This window comes from Poecile atricapillus, chromosome 4 (assembly GCF_030490865.1).
Source record: "Poecile atricapillus isolate bPoeAtr1 chromosome 4, bPoeAtr1.hap1, whole genome shotgun sequence".
Lineage (NCBI taxonomy): Eukaryota > Metazoa > Chordata > Aves > Passeriformes > Paridae > Poecile > Poecile atricapillus.
Window position 1 is genome coordinate 44,668,039 of NC_081252.1, and position 16,524 is coordinate 44,684,562.

The 16,524-nt window shown below is 39.1% G+C and overlaps 1 protein-coding gene across 28 annotated transcripts in view; it reads right to left on the minus strand.

Moving 5' to 3' along the window:
* LOC131578886 (uncharacterized) overlaps nucleotides 1-16,524 on the minus strand; it is a 111,669-nt gene that overhangs the window by 93,804 nt on the left and 1,341 nt on the right. For 6 of the 28 annotated variants that reach the window (XR_009277582.1, XR_009277579.1, XR_009277584.1 and 3 more), the window contains exons 2-4: nucleotides 16,178-16,340; nucleotides 11,375-11,458; nucleotides 7,157-10,709 (exon numbers count right to left, since the gene is read on the minus strand). Coding sequence is in view for 2 of the 28 variants with exons in the window: in XM_058838138.1 (XP_058694121.1) it covers nucleotides 10,621-10,709; nucleotides 16,216-16,340 (214 nt within the window). In the remaining 26 variants the exon portion in view is untranslated. Of the gene's footprint in view, nucleotides 1-4,573; nucleotides 4,722-5,276; nucleotides 5,347-7,156; nucleotides 10,710-11,374; nucleotides 11,459-11,480; nucleotides 12,918-16,177; nucleotides 16,341-16,524 lie in introns of those variants that run through there. The other 22 variants (XR_009277600.1, XR_009277593.1, XR_009277595.1 and 19 more) reach the window with 13 other exon arrangements.

Genomic DNA, 16,524 nt, shown 5'->3' on the forward strand with positions numbered 1-16,524 from the left:
TTAATTATGGTTAAATCACAACTTTTCTTTACTATTTTATTGTGTCAAGCTTGGCAGAATTCAATTAAGGTCTCTGTTTTAGTGGGGAAAATTTAAAAATGCATGTTAGTGCTGTCAAAGGGCCATAACATAACTAGAATTCTCTCCAGCGCTGCAGGCACTCCTCACTCCAGCAAAACTCGATAATCTCAGTAAGAGGTTTGGACACTGAGAGCAAATTAGCGTCCAACACAGCCTAGTGTTTCCTTTATCCAAAGGGCATCCTGCCATCTAGTGGCCAAGACGTTCCAAAAATACCACTGCTTTTTCAACAGAGGAACTTCATAAGGAAACCCATATAATTTGCACATGTTTCAGATTTAAGAAAAAACACAAAAACAACAACAAACAAACGCCAACCCCCCATCCAAAAAACAAACAAAAAAGTTGAAAAACATTATAATTCTCCATATCTAGTCTAATGACCTGTGTAGGGACCCCCTAATAAAAACCACATTAACGTTAAACGTTAGCTCCCCTGTCTATCCTGCACTGGCATACACAATGTATATGAGTGACTTTTATATCTAGTTCTGTACTATACATTATATATAACCTTTCTTTTTCTAGTTAACTGCTAATGAGAGGTCCATGCATCATAGCTTCAGAGAACCAAGACATTGGATCCTTTTTTGCATGTATACTTTTCTCTATTTAAATGCTCAAAAACTGAAGCAGGAGCTACAGATCACATGGTGATAGCAGACATTTAGAATGAGCAAAGTGGAGGTGGGGGAGATTAATTAGGGGTATATAAGAATGAAGAAGTACAACCATTGCATAACAATCACCCAGCTATGTCATAAACGTACATGTCTGTTCCAGAAAGGTCACTTCTGTCACTTTTCCCAGCTCCCTGCCTACGTAACAGCTTTGACTCAATATTGAGGATGTGCTGAAAACTCAGGTTTTGTAAGACTACATGATTGCTAGTGCTGACATGAGAGGAGATGGGGAACATATGATGGGAAGGGAGAAAGAGTTGAGCTGTCACTGAGTCATCAGTATCTTTATGCCATCCATTAAACTATCCTGATCTACTATGAATTAATGTAAAGAAGCTGTGTTCAGAAGCCAGGTCTGGCTGAAATTGAGTTAAGGTCATGAAAGCCCATATGTGTTGTTTTGTGATTTGTGACTAAAACAGTGCTGTTGATAACACACCAGTCTTTTGGCTATTGCTAAAGAGTGCTTGCACAGCACAGCATCAAGGCTTTATCTTTTTCTTATGCCTACCCACTCCAGTGAATAGTCTGGGGAGGGCAGGCATGAGAATCATAGAATAGTTGGTTGGAAAAGGCTTAAAGATCGTCCAATTCCAACCCTCCTGGCATGGGCAGGGATACCTGCCACAAGATTAGGTTGCTTAAAGCCCCATCCAACTTGGCTTGAACATTGCCAGGGATGGAGAATCCACAACTTCTCTGGGCAACATCTGCCAGTGCCTCACCACCCTCACAGTAAAGAATTTCTTCCCAATATCTAATGTAAACCTGCCCTCTTCCAATTTAAAGCCATTACATCTTGTCCTTTCAAAAAGATGGGAGAGAACAGTGCCAGAACAGCTGACTCAAATTGGCCAAAGGATTATTCATATAATATCATGCTCAGCATTAAAAATTGGATGTGGGGTTGTCTCCCAAGGTAGCCATTGTAGCTGTTGCTCAGAGACAGCTTGTGGAAGGTGGTAAATTATTTGCTTTGTATCGCTTTGCATTTTTTCTTTCGCTTATTAAAATCTTTACTTGAACCCAAAGGTTTTATAACTTTTGCTTTTCTTGTTCTCTCCCCTATCCTTGCTGGGAATGACTGAGTGGTTGTGTGGATATTTAGATGCTGGCCAGGGCCAACCCATCACATCCATCCAAGTAGCTTATCAGAGCAGATAACAGACAGACATTTCAGAACAGACAGTCCAATGCCACTCTTTTGGTCCACTGATAATGCAACAATGTACTGAAAAGGCACCTCCAAGACAAGCAGGTCTTTAAATATACCCAAAGGAAAAGTGAGAATGAAGAATTATAGCTACTGGTGACAACCAAGACAGCTGTAATTTCCTTGTTGAAAGTGGACTGTAGGACGTGCAGCAGAGCCTCCTATTCCCAGCCTGGAATAAGCAATGCAAAAAAAATGAATCTATTTGCAGAGGTGAACACAGAAGAAATCTCTTTGTGAACACCAGTTTCTAAGCTGTTTAACAGGACAGTTTCACATCATGCAATCTCAGTTGGATCCGTGGTAGCAGGAAGTGTATCTCTTCCAATCATCATCTGTTACTTTCCAACTCCGAGTGACTTGCCCCCGCCCTTGTTCAGGACAACACCCAGAAACGTCCACTAGTGAAATGGGTGAAATGACTAAAGGATCTCAGACACTTAGTGCGAGCCATCCACAGGCATACCTTGGCTAGAAAAACCAGAAGATGGGTGCAGCTGAACTTCCAGCTGAAAGAATTATGACTATCCTGATGTGAAGCTATCTGTTGCTGTGAAAACACTGACAGCAATAAAACCCTCCATATCTGAAACAAAAGCAACTCACAGGAAAGTGCTGAAAAAGAAGAAAATTAGTGCTGAAGCAGGATCAGCTGGTGACTAAAAACCACTGTGAAGCTGCCTCCACACATTCAGACGGACTGCAATCAAAGCATATCAGGAGCTGTCAAACTCATTCCTGTAGTGTTGAGATCTCCCTCTTAGAGACAGATGGCAGAAACTGCTCTCTGTACTCAGAATGAAGTACAAATAAAACATGGTAATGCAATATTCCCCTTAAAGATACAGGATATATGAAGCTACAGCTGTCATGTACCAGCTACAGCTGGTGTCATGTACAGATGACACCATCCTGAAAAAAGGACAAAAATCTTCAACATGACTGAAATAAGAATAATGATTTTCAGATTTTTAGTCTTCAGATCATCAGTATGTTGGGCTCTCTGAGGGTGGCAGAGGATTGTCCATTTCCGGCTTGAAAATGAAAAATCAACTGAAAAAATCCATTATTTCCCTGGTCCTTAAATAATCCAGTTACTTAGCATAGTTTCCCTTATACAGAAACACAAATGCCCTGAATGCATTCAGCTGTAGACACTATGAAAAAGGGTGCTGAAGGAAACACTCTTAGGAAACTAAAATTCTATGTCCCCACAGAGAGATTGTTTTGGATAAAGAAAATAATTCTCACCACTATTAAAATGCTTTATGAAATTTCTGCTCATTACTCACCTTTCTTTTTAATTTAGCAAATATTCCTGAGAAAAATGTAAGAAAGATAAAACAATACTAAGAAAACATACTTTTATACACATTGAAAATAAATGAGGCCTAGGTTAGTGAAAAGATATAACTACTTTAACCAGAGAGTCCACATTCCACTTAGAGAAAGGGTCCAATTCCATTTCAAGAAAGTTGCCCACCCTATATGGTAATTGAAAAATTGTCTCCCTTCCCCCTCCTGGCATACAGGTTCAGCCTACACTGTTCAGGAATGGCATAAGACTTAATGGAGTTTACAAAAATACTGCCTTATATAAACAACATAGCAGAGATCTCAAGCAACTAACAGTAATGAATTATTTAGGACACTTTACTGGCATATTTAAAACAATCACTTCTGAACTGGTCCTCTGTGACCAGTACTCCTACAGAACAAAGCCTACTACACTGAGAAACAGACAAGTTCATTTGAGAAGCATTAAAAAAAACCAAAACAAAAGAGCCTGAGTATTGCTGTGTAAAAACACTCACTCGTGGTGAGAGACTTCTCCAGGGTCAAGCTGTTCAAGAATAAGCAATTTATTATAAGGGTAAAAAGAGGGGACACCTGTGTCCGCCACCAGCCTCGGCATCCATGTGGTCCAGGGGAGAAGGGAGAGAGCGGGCAGAGCAGGGCAGGAGAGCTTGGAAAAGGGGAGGGTGGGCATAAGAGCAACAGAGGGAGAGCGGGGGAAACCAGGGAGGCTTATGAGAGAGGGGGAAGACAAGAGAGGGATAAGAGGGGAAAAACCAAGAGGGTAAGAGTAAGAGAGGGGGAGAGGGGAGCTGAGAGAGGGGTAAAGGGGTAAGAGAGAAGAGCCAAGAGGTATGAGAGAGGTTAAGAGAGCGAAGTTCTTGTTACAATCCAATATATATTTTTCTATAGTGAATATTCTAATTCCCAGTAACCAATCACTACGAGGTACACCCACTAAAGATTTTACATAGAGTGTTGCATTTTAGGCTCTACAAGCTTTATAAATTCTTCCCTTGCTTCTTGACCTTTGGACTTTCTATCAGTAGAAGGACATTGTTTTACCAGCAGGGATTCTCCTTTAGCTGGCTAGGCTATTGTTCTTTGGTTAACCAGTACTCAGTATCCTATGACTCAAAGCAGGCTGTCATTTCTACTTTGATTCTAGCCTTCATATTTTCAGAATCTTCTGCCAAACAATCACATTCATAAGGTTTCCCTGTTTCACCCTCCCCAACACCTGAGAGCCAGTTTTTACTGACGCTGAGCAAGTGCAGGAATATTTCACCTGGTTACCTAAACTGGTTCCTTAAGCCATTTATCCAGCAGCTTCAAGAGGAGTGCAAAGGTGCTAAAGACTGAGGATTTCTCCGTTGGTCACTGCTCGTGGTTTGTCTGCCTCTGTAAGGGCCTGGGAACACAGTGATTGAAGAGGCTCTGCACAGCTGCTGAAAGTAACAAAAAAAAAAAAAAAAAAAAGCAAAAATAAAAAAGATCCACCCTAGTATCCAAATACCTAGGAGCTATAAAAGCCACCTAATGAAAGGATGATGGTCTTTCCAAGTCTGTGAAAATGTCCCCTCCTGAAATGAACTTAGTGATGTTGCCACTTTCCAAGCAATGGGGCCCACAAATTCTCAGCAAATCTTACACTGCAGGATTGGTGCAGGCTGGAATTCACCTGTCCCAATGCAGATATTCACAGAGCCTTTATCTACATGTCAAGTCACTAACTATAAAATGAAGGTTACACACATGTTTAATGCATGATTTCTTGACACATCTCAGAGGGTGCTCATATGATAGCATCAAATTATGGATCCCCCTCTTCTATCACAGGTGATTTTTCAGTGTTTCAAATTTCACAGACTTCTTTGACTCCTGCAACTTCAGCAGTTTACACTCACAAAGGGGTCACAAATCAAATTAAATAAATATGACTAGACAGATGTTCATCAGAATGTGGCCAAGAGTGAAATAAAATCAGACTGAACCAAATTTACCAACTTAGCTTCAATTGCAATCACAACAGATGCTGGACGGATTCTCCCATCTCCCATTTCTCTGTGTAATCTATGAAAGAAAAACACCATCAGATCTTACCTGTCCCCACTTTTTTCAACCCATACCCACAAGTTCTGAGACTACAAATAAAACTGATGTTTTTTATCTTCCATTAGAATTATATTCTGCTGTAAATGCTAATGTGATGGAATCAAATACTAACCAGACAAACACTGTAGAAAGGAATATGATCACTTCTACTCAACAAGGTCCTCCTGCCAACTTGGCTGAACTGTGAATATTGCTTGCACAAATCAGCATCCCAGTCAGACAATGGTATAGTCTTGCTCTTCTGCTATTGGGAGTCTGGGCAATGAAGCCAAATGCTTGCAAAAATGATGAGTAAACCAAGTGGAAAGGAAGGTTAAAGATCCTGCTTATACTGGTTCTCTGTCTTTCCCCAGACAGGCCCAGAGTTATGGTCTGATTAACAACACAAGCAGCAAAGTTTTCACCTTTAAAGCTCAGTTTGAGGTTGCAGGCTTGAATGTTAGAAAATGGTTGTTCTAATGGAATTAGAAGTATTCACTCCTGAAGGCATGGGAAGCCAATAAACAGCCTCACAGCTCCACTGTTACAAGCTCCATTTCCCAAAGTGAAATCACACCTCTAAAAATCATTAATTAAGTCACATATTTTGAAAGCAGCTTTTATTTATTTTATTATTCGTGAACTGCCTGCATAAACAAGTCACCACAAGCCACCACACACTGTACAATTTGTTGAGTTGCTGACAAGATTAATGACTACATTTGCTTTTATTTGTCACTGTACAACATTAACTGAGTCACAAGGTTCTGATCAGATCTGCATTTATTTAGATATTATATATATATATATATATTTTTTTATTAGTCAGAAAATGAGAAGTGTCTTTCCTTTGAAAGGGAGCCACAGGCACAGTGATAGCTACATCAAAATCCCATGCAGTTGGGACAGGACGTTTGGGACAAAGAAATTGAAGGCAAGTGTTTTAAAATCAGTATCAAAAAGTGAAACATGCATATCACATGTAAAGATACATGCATTAAGATGGAATCAAAGCTTAACATTAGCACCTGTTTTGTGAAGCAAAGCAGTGAGTTTCTGGAATCATACACCACAAGCTCATTTACTTCATTAGGGCCATGAAATCGGCCCAGCTGTTATGTTCCAGAGCAGAACCCTAAATACAGCTCTTACAGCTGCTGGGATATCTGCAGATCTGCAAGCATTCAGGGCTACAGGAACTCCAAGTCTATCAGTAGCATACTGCATCAGGTCCAGGAAATATCCCTTAATGGCAATTCTCTCTAGTTCTGATGAAATATCAGATTACTTCTGTTTTGCTTCCATGCTGCCTGATGGATTAGCTATGGTAAAAAGGTCCTAGACACCTCCAGGTGTCATGTACTTAGACAAGATGGCTGTAGCTTTCTACACAATTTTGTATCAAATATGTGTAAGTAGGGAAAATAATAATTCCACATAATAATAATTAGCATAGCAAAGTTTTTAACATCTGAATTACTGACTCTACATCTGAATTCCTTACTCTACATCTCCTGTGCACACTGAAACATAAACAAGCATGTCAAAAAGCATGATTTCTGTCACAAGTTGCTTTGCAGAGCCACAAGGGCCCTACCAGCGCTAAACCCCATGAAAACTATCAGCTGTGTTTTGTTGCTATGAACAGAACTGCCAGTGAAGATACAAGAGCCCATTTCAACTGGCTGAAGCACTGCCTGAAATGCGAGGCTGAAAGCAAGTGTTACCCTGCTACAGCTTTCCTAGTTATACTTTCTTATGGATTTGTGGGATTTCATCACTGACTTACTTTTTTCCCGAATCCAAACAGCAGAGGGCAGCACTACAGCCTGGTTCAGCCTGGAATCAGCTTCTGGAAAAAGACTCCACACGGACTTTTCTGCTGTTTATCAGAAAGGTTATTCCAGGATACTTCTCTTGCACTGGGCATTGGCACAGAAGTTATAGGCCCTGTCTACTTAGTAGGTATCTCTGCCTTCCTGAGTCACCCCAGCTATGAAAGGCCATGTTTCCTGGCTCTGCTCCAGCCTGACCTATTCAGGGGAAAATTAATCCTGCTTCAGAAGGCCAATGCTAAAATAAACCCATGCTTGCTGGAGAGTGGAGAGGTGGCAGGGAAAAGGAGACTATGTAAATGCATGCTTCTCATCCCTGGCTATAATCAGTCTCCTCCCATCCACATCACTGCTGCTCGAAACTGAGAACAACCTCCCCTGCTGAGCTGTGCCAAGTAGGAGAAAGTGCACGGCTTTAGGATAGCTTTCCCAAAACTACATCAATGGGGTATCTTCTTCTTTTGAACTGAGGATGTTAGAGAAGTGGAGGAATAAGGGGAAGAGAGGTGCTCTGTTTATGGTGGTTTGGGTTTTTTTAATCTTATTTTGCAGAGGTGAGGGGCAGAACAGGAGACAAAAGCATAGAATAAGCTGTTGGGTTCCTGCAATACTGCTATCTCACAATTTTGCACTCGTTTTACCTCTTTCTATCTGTGTTATTATCAGTGAACAAGAAAGCCTGCAACTTCAAAAACACCTCAAAAAAATGAAGCATGGCATTGAGGGACATGTATGGAAGCCAGAGAGATCTTTTAAATTGCATAAAGATCTATTTTATTTGAACTGTTTCTTCTGACCTGAGTCGCTGGTCTAGTTCTATGTAGAAAACCAGGGTGCCAACCTACAACATTGTAACATCTGAAAGGCAAATCACAAAGAAGCAGTACTCACACAGCTTCTGGGTGACCCACCCCACCCCATCACTATGATCCTGGAAGCAACTTACGAGGTCCAGATAATTTATCCCTGGCTGACTGTTTCAAGATGGTTTCATGTCTGCACCATTGTTCCTAACATCTCAATTTTTCTCACTATCTATACTCAGAATATCTCCTGCCTTTTATCCCTTTATAGCTGTCTGGAAAATATAAAATAGCTCAGTCTCAACTTCTTCCATTACTGTATATTACTACAAAGGAAAAGAAATTAAATGGAGAAATAGGGCAATTCCTTTTACAGTGTTGACCTGCAAGCCACTTTCACAGCATTTATTCATTCATACCTACCTGTAATATAACTGAACATACTTACATGTCAATTTCAAATAATACAGCAACATTTAAGAATGTATGTTAATACATTATCTCATTTATTTCTTAAGATATATATGAAAGTATTAAACTGAATTCCCAGTGAATCAGAAACTGGCAGTCATTCTCCAGGAATGAACGAAATACAGATTGTTTTTTTTCATCAAGCTGAGGTAATATACCATGTAACCTAATTGTTTCCTGACTTCTGCTTCTGTCCCTATAATTTGTTCCCTTTCATATCCAGTATATCAGCTCAGCAGGGACAATTCAAATTCAAAGTAATTTTTGGACCTGGGACTCAAACTGGATTTTTTCCACAGTGAGTTCTGAAGCACTGAAATACCCTATGAAGGGACATGAGTTTTGATGCCATAAAAACCATAAACTCTGGCATCTAAAGACTTTCTCACCCAGTTTTCTCACTCTTTAGCTGGGCAGTTGTCATCTTCAATATCAGCATTCCACTTTCTGGGATTTTGGCTTTCCAGCAGACCTTTTTTTTCCTTCATGCATTTTAATAATGTGTGGTATGGAACTGACCTTAATTTGCCATTTTCTTGCAAAATATAGACAGATTAATATTTCAATTTATAAAAAAAGCATTTCTGGCATTGTAATCAATACAATGTAAATTATAACATCAATGTAATTGTGGCCTATTCAACCAGCATGCAGGGTGACCAAAAATTGAAGTTCCTTCACTAAGTAATACAATTTATTCATTTCTTACTTACTCAAAAAAAAGCTTGAAATTCTATTAAAACTGTTGTGCTAACAGCTAGTAAAAGTATGCATAAAAATTACATCTACATTTAATGCATGAAATTGTTTCTGTATTATAAAAATATTATTACCTTGTTTTGCTATTGCAATGCAGTTATCTGACTGTGCACAAAGCTGTGATTCCATTAAATATATACTACTGTCAAAAATAATGTCCTACAACATATGAAAAAAAATTACTGTCAGCAAGAAAATTATGGATTATTACGAACTATTTCACAGAAGAAAGACTAGTCGAGTAAAATCACAGCATGAGAAACTCTACAAAATATCTGAAAACGAAGAGGTAACAACTTGAGCAAGGGCTAACAATATTGACACTTTTTTAATAAAAGAAAGTTATTATATTATAACCAGATGTATTGTCAGAAGCAGCAGATGGAAAACAAATCACTTAAATAATTTAACAATTTAAATCTGTTTGCCTGAAACAATGAATTTTAAAAATACCTAGAACAGTAAAATCACACACAGAAACAACTTAGAAAATAGAAATCAAAAGATAAACAAAACAAACATAACATAAAAAAAATCAACTTCAATAATTTTTGATACTCCAAAATTACTGCAACATGAATGATGATAAAAAGATGTATCAAAAAGAGCAAAGACCAATTTGAATTGAATAGAGCAAAGATTTGCATTATCCCATTAAGATTTATACTAACACAATATTTAGAAAAGTAAGCTTGAGCAAAATAGAAAATAAAACCCTACTTAAAACGCTACATGAGATTTCCTCATATACTCTGACTTGTACCAATGTTCTATCTATGATTTAAAATGGTAATTACTGTTTTATGTGGACCTAATAAAAAAGAATAAGTCCATACAACTCTAAGAAGAGGCAGGCAATTAAAAATTATGCAAGAGTCACCAGAGCTATGGAAAGCTGAACATGAGAGTCATCACACAGGATATTGCATGAATGATGTAAAGAATGTTGCACTACGCAAAGAGAGCTGGGAAGAATGTCATACTAGACATTCTTCCAACCCAGATTTTCTGAAGAAGAGCATATTGTAAATTTCGGGTCAGATGAGTCTATATTAATACTTTCACTTTTTAATAGCTTTGTTTTGCCAAGCTCTGAAAAGAAATCAGACCTATTTTCTAGGTCATGGAACTTCAGCAGGTGCATCTGAATTCTGCGTTCACACAACCCAGCATTTCTCCAGTTTGCGAAACAAACAAACATTTTTAAAAACCCCACTAGGTAAGCAGAAGAACTCAGTGAAGAACTGTATTTCCTGATCAGGACATAAAACACATTTGAAATGTTACTGCTAAGATGTGTTACTCACTAGCAGCAAGAGAAGATTGTGTCTTACAGAACATAAAGAAGGCTTCAGCCATAGCTTGGCTTTGTTCTAATCACACACCTGCCCAGGCATTGCTGATACTGTTCACAGCTGTCACACCTTCCAAGAGATCGGGTGAACACCATGAGAAGCATATCTCTGGCAATGAGCTGGAATGTGTAGAAAAGCAAAGCACAATGCTAATTATCTTTTAGCACAACTTTTATCTCAGGAAAATAACACCAAAAAATGACAGAAAATAGAATATTTCAAGCTAATAAGTAGGAAAATGAAGCTTCAAGTATCTATCACACATAACAATTAGGACCCTGGAATTACAGGCTTTTCTTGAGAGGCAAACTTTGCCCTGAAGGTCACAGTTTTTGCACAGAACACAACACTCTTCAGATCTCATTTCTTCCGTGCAAAATTAGTTTAAAATAGAAATTTTTAAAAAATAATGAATATATAAACATCAGAGATCCTCTCAGCATGAATTTTTTTCTTGGAAGCTCAAAACCCGAAAATCACTGAATCCAAGAAGGAATATACATTCTACCATGTAATGAAACATGTTTGGAAATGACTAAAGAAATTATTTTCTGCAGAGAGCTACACCACAAGTAAAAGTACAACATTCCTTTCAGCTGAAAAGTAGGCTTTCAAATTTTGCTTTATGCTTCTTCTGAGTAAGCTTTAATGGCAGTATTGGAACAAATATAATCTTGACTTTTAGTATTATTGCATATACATAAAACGGCATGTGCAAAAGAGATCTGGCAAAACTTGGAAAGCTCTATTCATGCCTTGCTCAACCACACACTGACAAAATGACCTTGAGAAAGTCACTTCACTTTTCTTTGGTTTTTCTCCAAAATGCAGTCTGAGGATCTTCCAAAGATGAGTCTTCCAAATGAGTCTGATAATGAGTTATACTTTATATCAAAATATATTTACTAAAGAAGTGCTAGTAAATAGCGAATTAACTATTATGGAGTCTAACAAGTCATTAATTTGCAAACTGTCCAAAATACCTCTTTTTTATGAGTTTACCAAAATCTATAATGTGTACTGTTATGTTTGTGTCATGACAGCATTAATAATCAAACAATTAATAGATATTCTAGTGTATTGTAAATGCTTACGACAGCCTGTAGAATTAATTCATTACCCACTGTAACACACACCTGTGACACAAAAGATGATTTTTGTTCTCAAGGTATGTTGAAACCTATGAGGAAAAACCACTGGAGTTCTGAATCTTAGCAATACTTGTAATTTCTCTTTCCTTTTCTTTGCCTCCTTTGGGCTCAATCCTCTGTGAATACAACTTTTCTCTAGTCTCTCAGCCTTCTTTGGGCTGAATTCTTCTGGGATCCTCCCTCGTGGGGAGTTTCGCTTATCTCAGTCTTTATGATTCGAAGTAAACTCTCGAGCTCGTTAGAATCTTGTTTCTCGTGTTTATTGAAGGATCCTTACAAAACTTAACAGGTCTCTCTAGGCTGGTTACAAGGTTAATCTTTGCAATTTGGCACATTTCTTTCTTCTGATGGTACAAACAAGGCCTTGTGGCACACTTCGTGTCTGATACACAAAATGGCCCTGAACTACGCAGTTCTTTTATCTTTATACCTATTTTTATCCAATTAACAATAGACACGTATATTATTTTTCTTAATGACCCAATGACCCATCACCTCTGTGATGCACTGCGGCATTTTCTATCCAATCACTAACTATTACCCAAAAACCTCTAGGAGAAGAACATGAAGAAGAAAGAAGAAGAGACAAGGGACAACACCCTAAATCCTCCATCTTGTCTCCTGTTCTCTAAACTACTTTTTCACCCAGTGATTTAAGAAACTTTCTAATCTACACACCTACCTTTCTTATCTAACTTTAGCATTTGTTTTCATGTATCACTATGAAAACATGCTCATGAATTTCATGTTCTATGAAATTCAGTGTTTTCTTGAATCCCAGAACTAAACACTAAAAACAAGGGCACACAGTCTGCATCTCAGACTCCAACAATACTATTATTCTGTCTACAGCATACCAAGTATTTACTATAGAGTCCAGTAAAGAAGCAAAAATAATTTCAGAGCAAAGATTGTGATTGCAATTCTTCAAACAACTAGAGTAGCAGAAATTAGTGCTTGTCTGATTTGATTACCAGATAGTTTCTGGTTTTGTTCTGTTGCTCTAAGGATCTGAAACTTTTGTGAAATAAACAAATCTCTGATGAGGAACCAAATCCTGCAGTATTGGTGCTTGATTTGTTTCCCTTCTCCCTGATTCCTCATGCTCCACTATTTCCCAGTGATCTTTGCCTTCTCCAGTACCTCAGAGTGGCCACTAGTGAAGTCAATGAAGCACTGAAAATTAGAAAAAACATATTAACTTTAGGTTAGTTGTCTTCACCAGGGAAATTTTTAACGTGTTAGAAGACATTCAGTTAACACATACACTTTCATTATTAGTTCAGTCAACAGGGAATGTCAAAATTATAACATGCCTGGCCACACACATGTAGAAGAGGAAACCAGTCAGTGCAGACTAGGGAGACTGTTTGCCTTAGTTAACCTTGCTTGTGGGCTATTTGTCCACATCTCTTGTGCTCTCTTGCTGCAACTTAATTCTGCTCCTCTAGTTTTCCCTCCTCTGGTTTCCTCTCACCCTTTTTTATTCCTTTAGCTGCTGCTTCTTGTTTCTTAAACAATCTACCTGAGACAGTAAGTCCTACCCCTTACTCTGCCTCCTTGCTGCTAGTTTCCACACCTACACTTCTCTACCTCCATTTTCAAAAATTTACCATTGCTCAATTGACCCTTCTTATATTCCTGTTCTATCCTTCTGCCTGGTCCACCCCCCTTTCTTCTCTTCACATCAGAGGGGAACATACACTGCAGCTGGGAGATACACTTTAAATACTTCCCACAGACCTATTAAATCCCAGGATCCACACATTCTGGATGCCCTTGCCTGACTCTCTGCAGATTCAGTCTCTTACAGAGACCTCCATTCTCTCCATCCCATCCCACCCCTTACCCTCACACTGAGACTACCCTCACCATCCCCATCACATTTGGTCTGCTTTTGAGCAATATTTCAGCTCTTTTCCCCTCTGAAGAACTGCCAGCCAGCTCCTCTGGATCAGACTTCTGTGATTTCAACTTTCTTCTCTTTCTCACAATTTCTCACACTCATCCTCAGGAAGCTTCCAGGCTTCCTGGTGACATCCCTGGTGGCACTCTATAGCAGTCACCTGTATGTCTCCTTGCTTTGGCCCACTCATTTCCCCTGCTAAGTGTTCTCTCACTAAGTGTTCTGTTCTCTGAAAGAACCATTCTTTTGACATGGTCAAAGCAAGAACTGCTTTCCCTTGACCTCTGTTATCCCATCCTCCTCTCTGATCTTTTCCCTTGCCTGCCACGTCCTTCCTCATATCCTTTCACTTGCTCTTTCCATCTCATCTCTTATTTTCATCTCATCAGACTGAGAATATCCCATCTAATCTCAGCCCACTTCCTCCTTCATCTTCTTTTTCTAGCACAAACTGACTGTAGACTTGCTCTGTTTCTTACTCTCCACTCCTGTCTCATGAATTACGAAGTATGATAGCCAAACACATAGCTCAGTCTGCCTTCAGCTTCAAATTCCTGGCTGATCTGTGATCAGGTTTACTTTATCCACAACCATTTAATTGTCTCTCCTTCCATTACGCCATCCTTATAAATTTTGTTCCTACTTTTCCAAGTTAAATGAAGACCTGCACTTTTCAAGTCCTCTCTTCCAAATCCTTGCCAAAGGAAATATTAATATGCTCTCTTCCTACAAGTTTATTCCTTGTGTCACAGGTTGGGTACTTTTTCCCTCCTGCTTGTATGTCCCATGCTTGTCCTGTTAAAACAGAGCTCCTGATCTGTTTCATATTAATTTTTATCCACTTCCTCATTTTTTTTCTGAAATGTTGACTGTCCTCCAACTCCTCATCCTCAAATTACAGACATGCTGTAATAATTAAACAAATACACCTTATGTTGACTCTTACTGCTATTTCCAGCACTAAAACCTCTTTTCTCAATGTGCTGCTTGCACTTACTGTCCAATTTTCCCCTCTCTCCAGCTCAGTGTAGGATCCTATGACAGGTAACACAAACACCCAGCTAAAATAACCCTTGTTAATACCTGCCCAAAGCAGACTCAAAGCTCACAGTACTTTGTCCTTCTTGATCATCTTTGTCATCAACAACCTCATTACTCCTCTTCAACTCTTATACTCAATTAGCTCTCTTCTGGCTCTTTTACTCTTCTCGCCCTTCAAATATACATCAATCTTAAAAATGAGAACTTACTACAGCCCCAGAAATCGTTCCTGAAAAAAAACAACATATTTCTTCTTGGCATCTTTCCAATACACTGTCTACTCACCATTGTCTAGGCTGGGAGTCAGGATGTTGTGACTGACTCCTTGTGCTCCCCCTTGTGTCTGCCATCAGGCTCGGACTGCTGACTTTTCATGAAAAGCTTTTTTATTTTGTGTCTGGCCTAGCCTCAGTGCTAGGGTTTGTGTCTTGGTTATATTAGCAAACAAGGCTATGCGCTACTTTGAAAAAGCTGATTTCCTGTAGTGTTTCAAGTGGGCTACTCACACACCAAAGCACAGTGCAGTCAGTCACTAATATCTCTCAAAAATATAGATCTAGGTTATTTTTAGCTCAGAATTTTTAAGAACAAAATTCAGTGTCTTTATGTCAGCAGTGCGAGCATCCACAAACTCAGCCTAAAAAGAAAAATAATGCATCCAAAGCTGCAAAGATCTAAGGAAGCTGAAGCTTGAAAGACTGCTTTCAATAATTCAGAGACTGCATTTGCAGAACTGTTTTAACCATTTCTCTAGGAAAGTATCAGAATGTTGATAATGAACACTAACTGTACAAAAAGCCAAAGGTTCTTCAGCTTTTTTTAATGACATTTTTAGTTAGTACTGGAAATGCTTATGCTCAAGGTACTGGTGGAGTTAGCAGTAAATTCCTTACAGGATATGTTTGAACTTCTACACTAAGTAGCAAACTGCCACTTATCATCAGACATATGAAAAATCCAAGTCAGGTATTTGGAGCAAAAATCAAACAAATGAAGAATAACTCTCAAAGTAGCAAACATGTATCCTGGTCCACCCTGCTTTTATTAAAACTGTTTGGAAACAAAGTCTCTCTTGGAAATAGATATCTAGGCTCAGAGAAGGGAGAGCTGAAGCAGAAGAAGTGGCAACTCACTTGCTAAGCAGTCCTTTTTTTAAGTACTGGCAGTTATGGGTAAACAACACTAGTGCTACAGAAATATCAGATCAAACAATATCTGTGGATGTGATGATGATACCCAACAGTAACTTCAAAAACTAACTGGAATTCTTGTGATAAAGACTTTATGAAAATGTCATTAAACAATTTAAATTACCTAAAAAAAAAAATTAAACACCCCCCCCCCCCCCCAAATTTAAATCAAAGATGGTAGGGAAGGGGCTGGCAAGCAATCCTTTCAGGCTAGACCCCCAGTCCACTCTTACTTCAGGCCCCTCACTGCCTTTCCTCCCCAGCAGCATCTCCCCACCACTCTCCCATCTCCCACTCACCATACACCAGTCAGACAAGCTGACACCTGAGTGCACACCTTGTCAATCTGGGTAGTCAGGCAGCAGCTGTGAGCATCACTATCCGGGGGGTCTGTGTGAAACCAGCAGCAGAAGCCTGGGAGTGTTAAAGGGGTGTTTGCTTTCCCATGAAGAGACACCAGACCTGGTGAGCAAAGTATAAGAGAAATAAAGGAAAGGTCAAAGGTAGCAGGCAGCCACATGTGTTAAACAAAATTCCCTTCAACTCAGTCTAATTCTAGGGGTCCCCTATGCAAAAGCACCTGCTTTTGCTCCTTGTGTGGGAAAATATCTCCTTGTGGGGGGTGGCTCTCCTCCCCTTTCTTACA